General features: G+C 39.7%; 1 protein-coding gene across 3 annotated transcripts in view; it reads right to left on the bottom strand.

Annotated features, from left to right (window-relative positions):
* The window catches only part of SAMD12 (sterile alpha motif domain containing 12), a 430,213-nt gene that overhangs the window by 234,520 nt on the left and 180,062 nt on the right, over positions 1-15,631 (bottom strand). For all 3 annotated transcript variants that reach the window (XM_043483220.1, XM_043483219.1, XM_043483221.1), the window contains exon 3: positions 9,442-9,571. In XM_043483220.1, coding sequence (XP_043339155.1) covers positions 9,442-9,571 — 130 coding nt within the window. The remainder of the gene's footprint in view (positions 1-9,441; positions 9,572-15,631) is intronic.

Genomic DNA, 15,631 nt, shown 5'->3' with positions numbered 1-15,631 from the left:
AAGGGCAGGGAATCCTGGCGCACTATAGCCTATGGGGTTGCAAAGAGTCAGACACAACTTAGCAACTGAACAACAAACTAATGAGTAAAATATAAAAGTACCAACTATCTGCTATTGCAACAAATACTTCGTGAAATTTAACTCATCTGTGAAATACAAGCGTCTTGGACACACAGATGTAGGCTCAGTAAGAATCTTAATACAAGAGAACTGCTCTTTCTTAATCAGCAGTGCAATCATCCAACTGGTAAACTATACTTTTCTATATAAGAATGTTCTGGTATCTGATTATTCTTCCAGTGAAAAATGCATAAAGTGGATTTGCAAACTCAATCTCATTATATATAACTATATATTATTATTATAGATAAATGAATATAAAACTATATCTACCTTTAACATAAATGATCCTATAACCATTACATAATGATGCAGGATGACATTCCATTTTTTCCTTTTAAAAACAGTATGTCCATTTTAGAAAAGCTGGAAAACACACAAGCTTTTAAAAACTGAGATTTAACTTATTTATGATACATTTCACATACTTGAGGTGCCAAATAGACAACTCTGACAAGTATACAGGGCATTTTCAACAGCACAGAAAGTTTCTTTGCTCCTTTTTATAATCAGTCTCCCCTCTGGCATCCTCCTGGCCAGAAGTAATCACTGATTTCACTCCAACACTGTAGTTCGTTTTGTTGTTTTAGATTCTCATATGATTGAAATCACACTGTATTTGTCCTTTTCTTTCTAATGTTTTTCACTGAGTACAATGTGAGATTCATACATGTCGTCATAGGTATCAGTAGTTGGTTCCTTTGTATGATTCAGTATTATTTCTGGTGTGAAGATATCATGATTTGTTTATCCAGCTTACTCTTGAAGACTTAAGTCTTGTTTAAAATTTTTGTCTGAGTAATGCTGTTTTGAATATGAGCAGACTGGAATTTTTATGAACATATGTTTCCAATTCTCTTGAGTAAATATCTCTGAGTAGAATGGCAGGATCATCTAATAAGTGTATGATTAACTGTCTAAGAAATTCAGCTTTTGCATCAGGTGGCACCATATTTACCCACAACAGTGTACAAGAGATCCAGTTGTTTCATATCTTCAGCAACACTTGGTATTGCCAATCCTTTGGATTTTAGCCATTCTACTGGGCATAAAGTAGATATCTCACTGGGTTCTATTTCCATCTTCCTAATAACACTGCTGAGCATATTTTCACATGCTTATTGGCCATTCTTTTATTTTCCTTGTGAAGTATCCAAATTTGTTGACCTTTATTATTGGGTTGTCTCTGTTCCAGCTAAGCAGTCTTTGGGGGCCTGTAGCATGTGCCTCTCTCTCTAAATTACAGGATGGAGATCTGACTTGTGACATCAGCATTTTGGGTCCAAAAATGCCCCTGCTGTTTTTCAGTTTGTCCAACTTTTTTATTTTTATTTTTTTGCTGCACTTTATGACTTGTGAAATGCTACTTCCCCAACCAGAGATTGAATTTGGATGCTTGGCAGCGAGAGCTCACTGTCCTAACAACTGGACCACCAGGGAACTCTCTGTGTCCAGCTTCTCTTGTGGTAAGGATCAGAGTGATGACATCCAAGTTCTTTACATATCAGAGCTGATATTTATGCATCTCATGAGATGATCCATATGACTTCATTTACACTTAATATGCTTAATATGATGAAAAACACTGATTTTAAAAACAGAATCAACCTAGCACTCCTATGCACACATGACTATGAAATACTATACTATACTGTGAAATTCAACCTGCTTCAATTTTGTCAAGGTTTGTAGGTTTATATTCATGAAGGATATCGGTCTGTACCATACCATTCTTGTAATATCTTTGTCAGATTTTGGTATCAGGATTAGTCTGGTCAAATAAAATGAGTTTGGAAGTACTCCCCCTTTTCTCTATTTTCTGGAAGAAATTGTGAAGGTTTGGTTGCTAATCCTTGACTGTCTTAATTCACTGGAAAAAGACTTCTGTGCTTGCAGCTTTTTCTATGGGAAGTTCTAATTAAAACTTTAACTTACAAAGAGATCTGTGGCTATTTAAATTTTCTAGTTTTCTTGAGTCAGATTTCTTAAGTTATAGTTTTTAAGAAATTATTCCTTTTCATCTAAGTTGTTAAGGATATGGGCACAAACCTGTTCATAATATTTTCTGCTCTTTTAATCATGTAGCAGGTTTAGTGGTATCTCAATTTGTCATTTGATTCTATCTCCCCCTCCCTTGTTCAGTCTATCTAGACATTTATCAATTTTTGTTGAAAAGAATCAACTTTACCTTTGTTAATTTTCTCTATTGTGTGTGTGTTTGCTGTCTCACTGATTTTAGCTATTTGAGATTAGTATTCTTCCTAACTTCTTAAGATAAAATTTTAATTCACTGACTTCAAGTCTTCTTTCTTTTCTAATACAGGCATTTCATGCCATAATTTTCCTCTAGGTTCTACGGAGGCTGTACCACAAAAACATGAGAAATATTAATCTTTCTATTGAGTTGGCCAAAAAGTTCATTTGGGCTTTTCCATAACATCTTACAGAAAAACTCAAATGAACATTTTGGACAACCTGATACTCTCATTCATTTCAAAATATTTTCTATTTTCTTTTGTGATTCCCCCCCCCCCTCCTTTTCCCATGTTTTCCTTTTCACATGGCTATGCATTAAGTTTCTAAATATTTACTTCTTGATTATCTTGGAATGATTTCTAACTTAATTCTATTTTGGTCAGTTAATGCACCCTGTGCTACAACAATTTAATAAATTTAATTTACATTTCACCTTAATTAATAAATTTAAATTAAAAAACTGAAAATTTTAAAAACTGACTGAGACTGATTTGTGCCCAGACATATAGTCCATCATGGTGAATAAGTCTCTTGAAGTGCAAGGGTGTAACATTCTGAAGTTGTTGGGTATAGTATTCTGCCTGGCATGCAGTAGTGGTCCCAGAAATCTTGTAAAACAAGTGAATTAACTATGATGTGACAAATAAATGAAATGAGTATTAATAGAAACGGACTGGTCAAGGGGCTAGAATGAAACTACAGTTGACCCCTGAACAATGGAGGTGGTTAATCTACCTGTTTTATATATATATATATATATAGTCACCCCTTGGCATGTATGGTTTCCCTGCATCCGAGGATTCAATGGACCATGTGGTACTACTGCCATTGAAAAATATCTGCATGTAAGTAGACCTGGATAGTTCAAACCCACTTTGTTCAAGGGTCAACTGTATTTAGAGAGAAAGGAGGTCACCAGTGTAACTAAAGATGAGATGACGACTACAACTGAGAAAGCAAATATCCAGAGGACACAAGGGGAGTCTCATGAAAGTAGAGACAGAAAAGGTTGTTTGTAGAAAGGAAAAGGAACCTGCTTTCTGTAACAAGAGGCAGAAGACAGATGGGATAGAGGGTAAACAATTTTAGGGAAGTTCCATTAGACAATGTAAGGCTTCTCAGTGTAGCAGCAACAAGACCTTTACTAGAAGAAAGGTCTTCTACTTACTTTCTTCTTTATGAAGAAAGAATATGGGAAGAGGCATTTGGGGATGGCCACTTAACAGACCACTGTGATGAGGAAAAGGCCAGGGGAAGGTACCATGGCTCCACGAAGGCCTGGCAAGAGAATCTGTATTGACGGCTTTATTCAGCAAAGGTTTCTAGCCCAGGGACTAAATGGGATCTAAGGATGGGTTTCAGCTAAACCTCTTCAGAACTTCCTAATAATTAAAATTTTCAACTATCAACTCAACATCACACATCTTATCACAGAGTTTATCCTGGGAGCTATAGGATGGGTTACTGAACCCAGATGAGGAAGAGTAAGAAAAGCTTTTGTAGGAGGTGGTATCTGAACTAAAGCTGGAAAGGAAGCTGGAAATCATCCAGAGAAAGGGGTGTGTTCATCTGAAGACCTAAATGACACTCTCAGAAAAGCTTTATTAGGAATGAAGCTGATATTTTGATCTCCATTCATATTTTTCATTGAAAGTGGTTATTTTTAAACTGACCCTATAAAACATCAGATGACTTCTGAAGTCCCTTTCAACATTCAGAAATCTATTATCCTGAATCATCAAGACAACCAAACTCAGCACCCTTGCTTTAAGAATGCTGAGAAATACAGAGAGGTAACATTACTAAGCTTTCTATCAAAGAAGAATAAGTACTGTTATTGGAAAATCAATTTATGGGAAACTCATGCCCTGATGATGTCAAAACTTTACAAAGCAGAAATAAAATGCTGCCTGAGATTCAATTAAAAAATGTAGAGCAATTCATACCAAAGAGAAATATAACATACAAACATGCAAAAGTAGAACACACTACCCAGAGCGAAATCCAATAAAGATGAGAAAATGTGTAGATGCAAATGAGGCTGTGTGGTGGTTCAACAAGCCCACATTTTACTGGGATATACTGGGTTCTACAAAGTACTGTTCTCACAGGTACAACACGTAAAATAATTACTCCACTTCTCTTGACACTTGTTAACTGCACACCCCATTGGCCTGGATGTGTAACTAACCATAATAAAAGATTAGGAAGACCACGGCAGAAGGTTAGCAAATGCACAGTTTACAACCTAAAGGTCTGGGCTTCCCTTGTGGCTCAGCTGGTAAAGAATCCGCCTGCAATGTGGGAGACCTGGGTTTGATCCCTGGGTTGGAAAGATCCCTTGGAGAGGGAAAGGCTACCCACTCCAATATTCTGGCCTGGAGAATTCCATGGACTATACAGTCCATGGGGTCGCAAATAGTCGGACACAATTGAGTGACTTTCACTTTCACTTCACTTTCCTTTATTCAATAGCATAAGGAGAACTGCCAAATTTCAGGATGCTACATCCCAGGGGAATATTCTGCAAAGGGGGATGAGGTACAAATGGGCAGTGGCTGAAGCACAAAAAGAACCAGAAATAGTTACTGATTTTGGAGGAGGCCATTGAGAAATATGACAAATCAATACTGACCATCTGACGGGGACATTTACATAGTAAGCATTTATTCCTGCAGACATCTAAAGGATTCCCATCACTGTTCCATGAAGCAGGTCATGTGGAAAGCTTTTACACATTTAAAATAGTTTTTAAAAACACACTGTGTATTTTGGGGCACTCTGAGTGCCTCACCCATTAAAGTAGGTCTTTAAAGTTGGTAGGGGAAAGAACCCTTTATAGACGGAGGGCTTGATGCTGAAGGAAATGAGTTGACTTTAGCGACCACCACAGGAAAAATACTAGGCACAGCTAGAGGCTGAAATCACCTCAAACCTGAAAAGATTCTTAACTCTGCTTAAAAGAGAATCTGAAAGTTGCCTGTGAGCTTACACCTGGCCCCAGTTGAGCTTCCTCATCAGCATTCCAAGCCCTGCCTCGGAAAGCTGGGGAAAAGAATCTTGCAAGCACAGGAAAATAGACAAATTTCTTTCCTTCAAGCCTAATCTGATGATTTAAATCTATCCAGCCTAATGCCTCTCAGGTGTTCTGAGCATCTTATGCCTGTTAAGAGCGCTTCGGCAGGGAGTTACTACCACTAGTAGCGTCTCTTCTGATTAAACACATCTGCCACAAAATAGCAGGTGCCTTCTGGACATAGTGAAATTTGCAGAAATCCTAATAGGAAATTTGCAAAAGGTTTTGAAGGCTCGTGTGTGAAAACATATTTAAGTTTTCTCAGACTTTGGAGAAACAGGGTGGGAGAAGTTTGTTTAAAATTTAATGTCTTTTAAATAAAGGCAGCCCTTTGAGCCTCTGAGCCACCAGGGGAAGCCCCCATGGACTATAGCCCACCAGGCTCCTCTGTCCATGGAATTTTCCAGACAAGAATACTGGAGAGGGTAGCCATTCCCTTCACCCAGGGCTCTTTCCAACCCAGGTATTGAACTTGGGTCTCCTGTACTGCAGGCTGATTCTTTGGCATCTGAGTTACCAGGGAAGCCTCAGACAAAGGCATCAGAAAGATATTAATAGAGTGGAGTTGTTGGCTAAAATCAATTTTAAAAAATGAAACAATTAACAAGGTTAAAGGATAATTTTCAAAAGTGTTAAAAGCATGAGTTTCATGAAACACAAAAATCAACACATGTTTAAGATTCTGTGGAAACGGAAAAGATTTTACAATCAACTCAAAGGAGAATCCAAACAGCAGACACATTTTTATATCAGGAGTGATGTGAATGTGTAAAGGGGTGGCAAAATTCACCTTTTCCACAGTGGACTGTGTAGTCAATTGCACCTCTGTGGGACAGAATTTATACACCTACAACAGGAATTATTTTATACTGCTATCAGTTTCCTACAACTTACAGAGCTGTAAAACAGCTTTGTAGAATCAGAATTAGATAACCTGGAATGATGTGCTATTGAGGATGCATAGTTTTCTATGGAGGCACAATTTTTTTCCCTACACAGATCACTGCTCATTTTATTTATTGCCGTATTCCCCAAACCTGGAACAGGGTAGATGCTCCATAAATACTTGCTAAACAGATAAATGTCTACTATGTATCAGGCATAAAGCTAAAGCTTTCACATGCATCATCCCCTTTAATCTTCCCAACAACCTTTTAAGATAAATATTATTCTCATATCACTAACTTGAAACTAGCTTGTGTGGTGTTGCACAGTTATTACTTGTCAGAGGTCGAGGGGTGGAGAGCAGGGTAGAGGCAGGTGGAGAAGGAGGATTTGCCTCAGGATTATAATCAGAAAACCCGTCTTTTTTTTTTTCTTCCTATTCTTTCTTCTATTCAACACATGTTTTAAATTTATCATTATGGTATCATGTGCCTCTAAATTAGGGGATTGTTTATATGTTACAGAGATATAGACATGATTCCTTGATGAGCTTGATACTGGAGATCCTGGCTTTAAGAAAAGTAAATGAACAGCATTACTCAGGAGAATCTAAGCATAAATAAGAGACATATGAACATCATTATTGTGGCCTTGCAGACATGAACTGGAGAAGGCAATGGCACCCCACTCCAGTACTCTTGCCTGAAAAATCCCATGGATGGAGGTGCCTGGCAGGCTGCAGTCCATAGGATAGCTAAGAGTTGGACACGACTGAGCAGCTTCACTTTCACTTTTCACTTTCATGCATTGGAGAAGGAAATGGCAACCCACTCCAGTGTTCTTGCCTGGAGAATCCCAGGGACGGGGGAGCCTGGTGGGCTGCTATCTCTGGGGTCACACAGAGTCAGACACGACTGAAGCGACTTCGCAGCAGCAGCAGCAAACAAGAACAGAATATTACCAGCCCAGATCCCAACCACCAACCTTAGGTGCTCATTACAATTTTTAGGATAATAAAGATGGATGAATTCAGCAGTGTTTATGGGTGTGGTTTGTTTTCATAGAAAGCAGAGCAGCACTGAGGAAGACAGCAGTGGCTAGCATTTACTGTGTGATTACTGTGACCATGAAGTACTTTCACAGCAACACTTTGAGGCAGGTACTACCATCAGCTCCTGTTCATGGATAAAGAAAGCCGAAGTACACCAAGTCACCTTCACAGAATCACACTGCTAAGCTGCAAGTCTGGGCACTGACCTGGGACGTGTAACTACCGCCCAACCCTCACTCTAAGACACTCTACAGACTGCATCAGTTGTTGAGGTTTTCTCTGCCATCATGTCTTGATTTTTCACAACCCTCTTTGCCTAGGTTTATCAGAGTCTACAAGGGCACTAAGATTCCTGGAGCTTCCCGCACCACAGGGCTGGTAACTGCAGGCTGGCTTAAGTCCGGAGAGCTATCTTCTGGCCACTTGGCACCTGTGGTCATTTGGGTAGTTTACATTCACCCTTGGAGAGGCAGGGGTCAGAGATCAGGGGACAAAAGTAGTCTGTCTCAAACAGGTGAATGTCAAAAAGATGTGTGCCAAATGTTAATCTGAAATCATTCTCTCTTAAGTCCCCCAATAATCCCCTGCTTTCTTTGCTTGCCAGAAAACAGGCTGCCCTCAGAATGAAGTAGTAGTATGATTTTAGATATATCCAGATGAGTTTTGACATGAAGAATAGGTATGCAGGTGTCAATAAATAGCCAGTGGTTTATTATACCATTTCATTTAATCTTCAAAACAACTCTCTGAAACAGGTATTATTATTATTATCTCCATTCAGGAGATGAATAAGTGAGGTTGAATAACTTGCCTAGGTTAAAGAGTTTGACCAAAATCCCAAGAAGTTTGAGATCTACCAACAGAGGTGTCCATGGAGACCAAAAGCAATATGACAGCTGTTTGCAACACGCCACTTAGCATAAAGCCTTTGTAAGTGGTGTCATTTACTTCATAAGCATTGAAGCATGAGATCTTTATTTCTGAGGGGTATAATACTCACCCTCTTCAAACCATTGTAAATGCTTACCCTTCCCTCAAGGGTATCACAGAATTCCTACCCCTAATAAAAGGTAGCACTACTTTCAAATACATAACGAAAAAAGGCTTTGCTATTACTATCAGACAAACATTAAGAAAGATCTCTGGTGGCTCAGACGGTAAAGAATCTGCCTGCAATGTGGGAGATCTGGGTTCGATCCCTGGGTCAGGAAGCTCCTCTGTAGAAAGGCATGGTAACCAACTCCAGTATTCTTGCCTGGATAATCCCATGGACAGAGAAGCCTGGCGGGCTACAGATCTGGACTGAAATCAGGACTTGTCAACTTTATCCCCCCTGAAGCACAGTTTTGGTGCACAGAACATGTTTCTCTGGCCTTTCATTACAGAGTTTGAAAAGAGAAGGGTGGGAGGAATGGGTGAGGCCTGCAAAAGACCCCCTGACCCTGATGAGCGTCCCTGTGGACCCATCAGCTTCCTCTCACCCACCCCATTCTCCAGCTGAGAGCCACGATCCTACAGGCTTTTACAGTTCATTATACTGTCGTATTTCCTGCTGCCAAGTGCTTCTCGACTTCCACATACAATACTTAAAGCCCCTTGATCTAAACGGAGGCTTAATTTGTGCTTTGAAGGTATTCATCTCAGGGGCAGTGAGTTAGTAGTATTATACTCACTCCAGAATTTTCCCATTCAGAAATCTTTTCTACTAAAAACATCTACCTACGGATCCTGTAACCAAGCTCATTTGAAAGACTTCCTCCCTTTCTTTTCTCAAGGACTGCAACACTCTTATTTTCTCTAGAATCCTCCCACCCCTTAACCCTGATTACCACATACATTTATATTGGACACTCAAAACCCATGGCTCCCTGTAATAACCACATTTGCTTGTTAAGTTGCAGTGGCGTGCCTGGATCTGGAATTTATCACCTCTTTTAAAGTAAACCCAGGCCAGAAAATTTCAGCAGGAAGATGCTTTTTCATTGTGAGGGTGTGGGAAAGGCCATCGAGATGGGGAGAGGGACTGAGTTATTTCGGATACTGCATACTTTACCAGTTATGTCGTGCTGTTTGAATGATTCACTGTAGATCTGATACTGATTTGGACAATGTTTCTTCAGCCACTTGCAGACATCCTGCTGGGTCCACAGGGCCACTGGTTTTGACAGCTTCACCGTAGCTGACTGTAAATAAAGAAGGAAAAGAAGGTCTGTTAACACCAGTCCCATGCCTAGAGAGGCACTACTGTCGGAAGTCCTGTCGTGTGGTAAAGCAGGGGTCCCCAACCCCCAGACCACAGAGGAGCACCTCCTGTCAGACCAGCAGCAGCATTAGCTTAGAAACAAAGTGCACAGTAAATGTAATGCACTTGAATCATCCAGAAACCATCCCTGCCCAACACTGGTCTGTAGGAAAATTATCTTCCATGAAATAGGTCCCTGGTATCAAAAACATTGGGGATCACTGTCAAAGCTACAGGCTGGATTCCCTGAAGATACATATCTGACTCTTGTCCTCCTTTAATGGTCTTCATACCCCTGAAAACCAGGAAGAAAAGGTCCAGGTGGAGAAAGCCATGAAAATTACACCTATTCTTGAGTTCTCTCTGTTGGGGAAAGTCCCCAGGAAGCAGGGTTTTCTGATGACTACTCTAACAACAAGACAACTTGATTACTAAGTAACTGATTAACTTTTGGGGGTGAAACAGCTGCCCCCAAATGACCTTTCTCCATATTCTAAGACAGTGTCGATTTCTCACTATCCTCCAATATCTCTAGGACCTAGGATAACTGGCCCCAGCAGGTGCTAATACTTATTTTAGGAACATTATAGGATTTAGATACTTGTATACTAAGAAGTATGCAAGTAAAAAAAAAAAAAAAGAAGTATGCAAGTGGGCCTGGATGTAGGGCGGTCCTGTAAAGTCTAGGAATTAATTATGCACAGTAGGTAAGGGAAAAAGTCAATTCCATCAGCATGTGGGAATGGTAATAAGATAATGGCTGTAGCTAGGCTCCATGTAGAAGCCAACCAGCTGAGGTCTTTTATTGTTCACTGGCTCTTTCAGGGAGGTTTATGAAACAAAACAGAGAGGTGGACGAATGGCAGGTTACAAGTACATTCATTCATTAACAATCATCAATGGTGTTAAAGGCCCATCTTCCTCACAGACCCCAGGAACTTGGCTGAGAGGTGATGGAAGCTTAACTAGCTATAGCTTTTTTTTTTTTTTTTTTTCAATCATTCTGAATCACTGTTTGCATTCTGGATCAGGATTTTAATATAGGTGGCTCTTTAAAGGATGCTGGATGGTACACAGACCTGGCCTTAAATATCACTAACATGTCTTTCATTTCCCTTTACACTTTCAGATTATGGCAAGGGGAGAGCCTTGATTTTGTATAAGTGTTATTTAATACATTTAATATCTTACAACACACACTGACATGATCTTTGACAAAAATAGGGCTTCCTTCAGCCTCAGAACTGTCATCAGAAAGCAGAACTGTCATCTAGCACATAATAACTGCTCTGCTTTATTATTTTTTATATTTAAGGTTACCCTAAATCTTTGCTTTTAAAACAAATTTGAGTTAAAAAAACCTGGATCATTATTTACAATTGCCAAGATACAGAAGCTGATTAATGGATAAAGAAGATGTGTATACATATACACACATACACAGAAACAGACAGATACATACATATATACATACAATGGAATACTACTCAGTCATAAAAAATAACGAAAATTTGCCATTTGCAGCAACACAGATAGACATTGAAGGCATTATGCTAAGTGAAATAAGTCAGAAAGAGAAACACAAATACTTTTTCTTATCACTAGATATCACTTATAGGTAGAATCTAAAAATAAAACAAACTTGTGGCTGTAATGACAAAGAAGCAGGCTCACAGATGTAGAGAACAACTTAGTAGTTACCAGTGGGGAGAGAAAAGAGGGCAGGAGCAATATAGGGGTACGGGAGGAAGAGGAAAACTAATAGGTATAAAACAAGAAACAAGGATATATGGTACAACATGGGGAATGTAGCCAATATTTTATAACAACTATAGAAGGAGAATAATCTCTAAAAATTGTGAATCACTCTATTATACACCTGTAATTTATGATACTGTACATCAACTTACTTCAGTAAAAAACAGGTGAATTTCAAGAAAAAATTAAGAAAACAATAATATGGATGGTAACAGTGAAAACAGGATAATTCAAGTTTGGAAAACTGTTCAGGTGTTATGTTTTATTAGTATATTTCCAATTGCATGATTCTTTGGGCCATAACATAAAATAATCACAAAAAATATATCAATTTTTGCTTTGTGCTGTGGTAAGTTTTTTCTTTCACTCTTAAGAGTGGCAGAATCCATTTTTCCAAAGATGATTTTACATGTGCACATACATGTACATACACACATACATATCTGCTTTTCATTTATTGTGGTTGGCATGCCTCCACGGATATTTGGGGTTGACGGTCCCTCCCCCTGAACTCTGACAGGGATCATAGGGAGCCGGGCCATGGAATCTGGTGGGATTGATTCTATCTGTGACTTCTGAGACTACATCATGAAAGAGATACAGCTTCTACCTGGCTCAACCTCTCTGGCACTCACCTTTGAAACCCAGACACTATATTGTGAGGAAGACCTGACCACATGAAGAGACCAGATATAGGAGTTTTGGCCAATCCCTCAGCATAAGATCTCAGCTGACAGCCACCACTAACCTATCAACCATCAGACAAATGAGTAGACAAGCTGCAGATTATTCCAGCCACCAGGAATCAAATCTTTTAGTTCAAACTCCCAGATACCCTGATGCAGAAACAAATCAATTGCTGACCCATATAATCCACAAAGAACATATACAGTTCTTCCACCACTGTGCTGGGGTAATGGCAACCTTAGCAACTGAAACACTCAGAACAGAACTGTGACAACTGAGCTTCCCAGAGAACCCTGAACTTAATAGATGCTCTATAGAGCCATAATGAATTAATGACACCATTCTCATCGAGTCTGAGGGCAGAGCCCTGCCTACTTAATCAGCAGTGGATTGGAAGTCCAGCCCTCTCTTCTCTAGCCCCACTGTGTGCTGCTCATGTGGCTCCTAATTAATCTCGTCTGCCTCTTCCTTCCACTCCACAGCCTCTGGGCGCAGACAGGGAGCCCCTTTCCCTCCAATCAACCAGATCAACTGTTTTCCTAATTTTGATGAGAAAGAAGGGCCTCTGGCACGGATAGAGCAAATGAGCTAATGTTTTGTTGTTTAGTTTTTTCCTTTCCGCCCGTCATTGCCTTTCCCTCACATGATTAAGAAACCAGAGATTTGGCTCTTTTAGCTAGAAATGAACTTCCCACCATGTTTCACAAGTCAGCACCTCTGAATCTGGCTCCTTCCTGCTCTAAAAAGTTTCCTTCAGATTAGCTGAATGAGTTCATAGCTGACACATCATTGCCCTGAAACCCCTAGTAAGTTTCTTGCAAGTAAAGCTAATCAAATCTTTTGAAAACGCCTATAAACCAGTCACAGAAGGCTGTAAATTAGGAAGGTAGAAGCAGGAGGGTAAAACTGCTTACATATCAATATACCAAACTTCCTGGGAGGTTATTCTTTTACTCGCTCACTTCCTAGGGAATGAAGTACCCTCAGCACCAAGACAAGCCCCATCAACTGGAGATTCAGGAGGAGATGAATCCAAACATCCCAAGTCAATGCAGAATACACCCTCACCAGCCCATCATGTATGCTTGTGGGATAAATTTCCTTTTAATATAAATCCAGGTGCTCTGAGGCTAACACTCCAGGTGTGGCCTTGATTTGCCTTCACCCTATACTTTTAGTTCTTGTTGTTTAGTTACTAAGTTGTGTTTGACTCTTTGTGACCCCATGGACTGTAGCCTGCTAGGTTCTTCTGTCCGTGGGATTTCCCAGGCAAGAATACTGGAGTGGGTTACCATTTCCTTCTCCAGGGGATTTTCCCAATGCAGAGATTGAATCCACATCTCCTACAGGGGCAGGCTAATTCCTTACCATTGATCCACCAGGGAAGCCCACACTCTCATCTTACTCTGCAGTAATTTGACGTTACCTGCTTAGATGGTAAAGCTTCAGGCATACATTTTTAAGATTATATGAGCCTATCGGGATATGCCTCCCTGTAAACAGGCATAACAGATATACTGGGGAGGGACAGAAATTCCTACTGTTAATAAGCCCTGTTTGTCTCTTACTCAGATAGTGATGTAAGTATTGGCCCCATTTAACTGTCTCAGCCTTGGCTCTAATCTGAACTTGTTATTAGTTGGCTACATGTTAACTTGTGAAGAGCCATTGTGACTCCCACGGCCAGGTCTGCAGCTGCCTTCTCCATTCTCAGAGCAGACTTTTGTTTGTTTTGCTTCAGCTTTTCCCGGTGGAGCAGCCCAGGTCAACTTCCACTTCTCCTCCATTATGATGCCCCTAATAGCAACCAAGCTTGGGGAGTCAATGCCATCACCTGATTTCTTTAAAGAGCTGAGACTTTATTTCTCTGTGCAATCTGGAACAGCAAACATGTGACAAACACACATCAGTCTATTCAATAATCACATTGTCCCACTGGGAGGTGTAGAGCTGTCCAGTCTTCATGGTGTTACTTCCTTGCCCCTCCCACCCAACAGGCATGCCTCTCCCTACACGCAACATTAGATAATTTTCTTGAATATGCTGTATTTCCCCTCACAGGAAGAGTCTATACCAAAATAACAGTTCATAAAACAAAGAGAGAGTATTTCATATTTATTAGAAAGTAATTAAAAAAAAAATCTTGCCCAAGGCAAACATTAGAAAAAACACCTGCCCCATTTCTTTCTCCATGCTCAGGAGGTCTGCTGCATCATACTCTGATTTGCAGCCCTGGAGACAATTTTGGTTTATTCTGCTGCCCTGAAAGAGGCCGGAGGCAGTTTGTTATCTTAAACCCTAAGCACTGGACACCATGCAGAATTCCAGGCATTTTCTTTCTGAATTGGTCCTGGCCTTTCTATAGACAATGTGAATGTGCATTTCAGACGCCGTCACTTTCTGTTTTACAGACACCTCACTTTATGCAAAAGACACCTGACATTTCTGAAAGTCCTTTAAAAGGACTTTTAAAGAAAGTTGTCTGCAAATTATTTTTTGCAAGAAATTCTCATTTTAATTTTGCTTTAATCCATAATTTCAACTATGTTTTCTAGTAGTTTCTGGTTTGCATTTAATTGGAAAAGAATCCTTTTGTTTTTTTAAGAAATTTATTCATTTATTGGCTGTGTTGGATCTCCGCTGCTGCACAGGCTTTCTCTAGTTGTGGTGAGTGGGGGTTACTCTCTCGTTGCGGTGCATGGGGTTCTCATTGCAGTAGCTTCTCTTGCTGCAGAGCATGGACTCTAGAGCATGCGGTCTTCGTTAATTGTGGCACATGGCTAGTTGCCCCATGGCATGTGGGATCTTCCTGGACCAGGGATTGAACCCATATCCCCTGAATTGGCAGACAGACTCTTAACCACTGGACCTCCAAGGAAGTTCTAGAAAAAATTCTTAAGTTACATGTTGTTTAAGGTAAATGTGTGGCATTTCTGCTAAATAATAAAAAATGCTTTAAAGGAGTTTGATATTGAAAGAACAAGTTACAAAATACTTCTAAAGCTAAATTTTATCTTATAATTCAGTTATCCCTTATTTGTTTTGCAATATAAGTTCTTTTTTTTAAATTTACTGGGTTTTGATTTATAAAAAAAATGCTGAAATTTTAAGCCCCTAACGGCTATGCAAACTCTTAATGAGTTCAGCTTACATGAAGCCCAGTGGGTTGATTGGGAAAATTAGAGAAAGCAAAGACTGTTTACTGCCATTGGCAGGACAAAGAAAGCTTTATGGCCAAATATCAGAAAGTGGTAAACATACTTGCTTATAATGAGATGCTGCAGGTATTTGTAAATCTAAAATTGCTTCTTCCTCTCTTACCATCTTGTAATGTCTTTTCTTTAGCTTCAGATCTTCTCTTTTATCGTCTTCCATTGTGTAATCTTACTCAAGATTAGAGAAAGGAAGGAAGAGAGGGGAGGAGGGACAAACATGTTTACTCACACAATAACCCATTAATGTCTGTTCTAGCAGTTTTTATGCTCATTTACCAAAAAGTGCCTTTAGTTATCAAGAAGGATGGGCTAGTTCACAGAATACTTGGCATTTAAATTAA

The sequence above is a fragment of the Cervus canadensis genome, chromosome 12 (assembly GCF_019320065.1).
Source record: "Cervus canadensis isolate Bull #8, Minnesota chromosome 12, ASM1932006v1, whole genome shotgun sequence".
Classification (NCBI taxonomy): domain Eukaryota; kingdom Metazoa; phylum Chordata; class Mammalia; order Artiodactyla; family Cervidae; genus Cervus; species Cervus canadensis.
The sequence above is the reverse complement of the archived record's forward strand: the minus strand, read 5'-3'. Positions and strand labels throughout refer to the sequence as shown.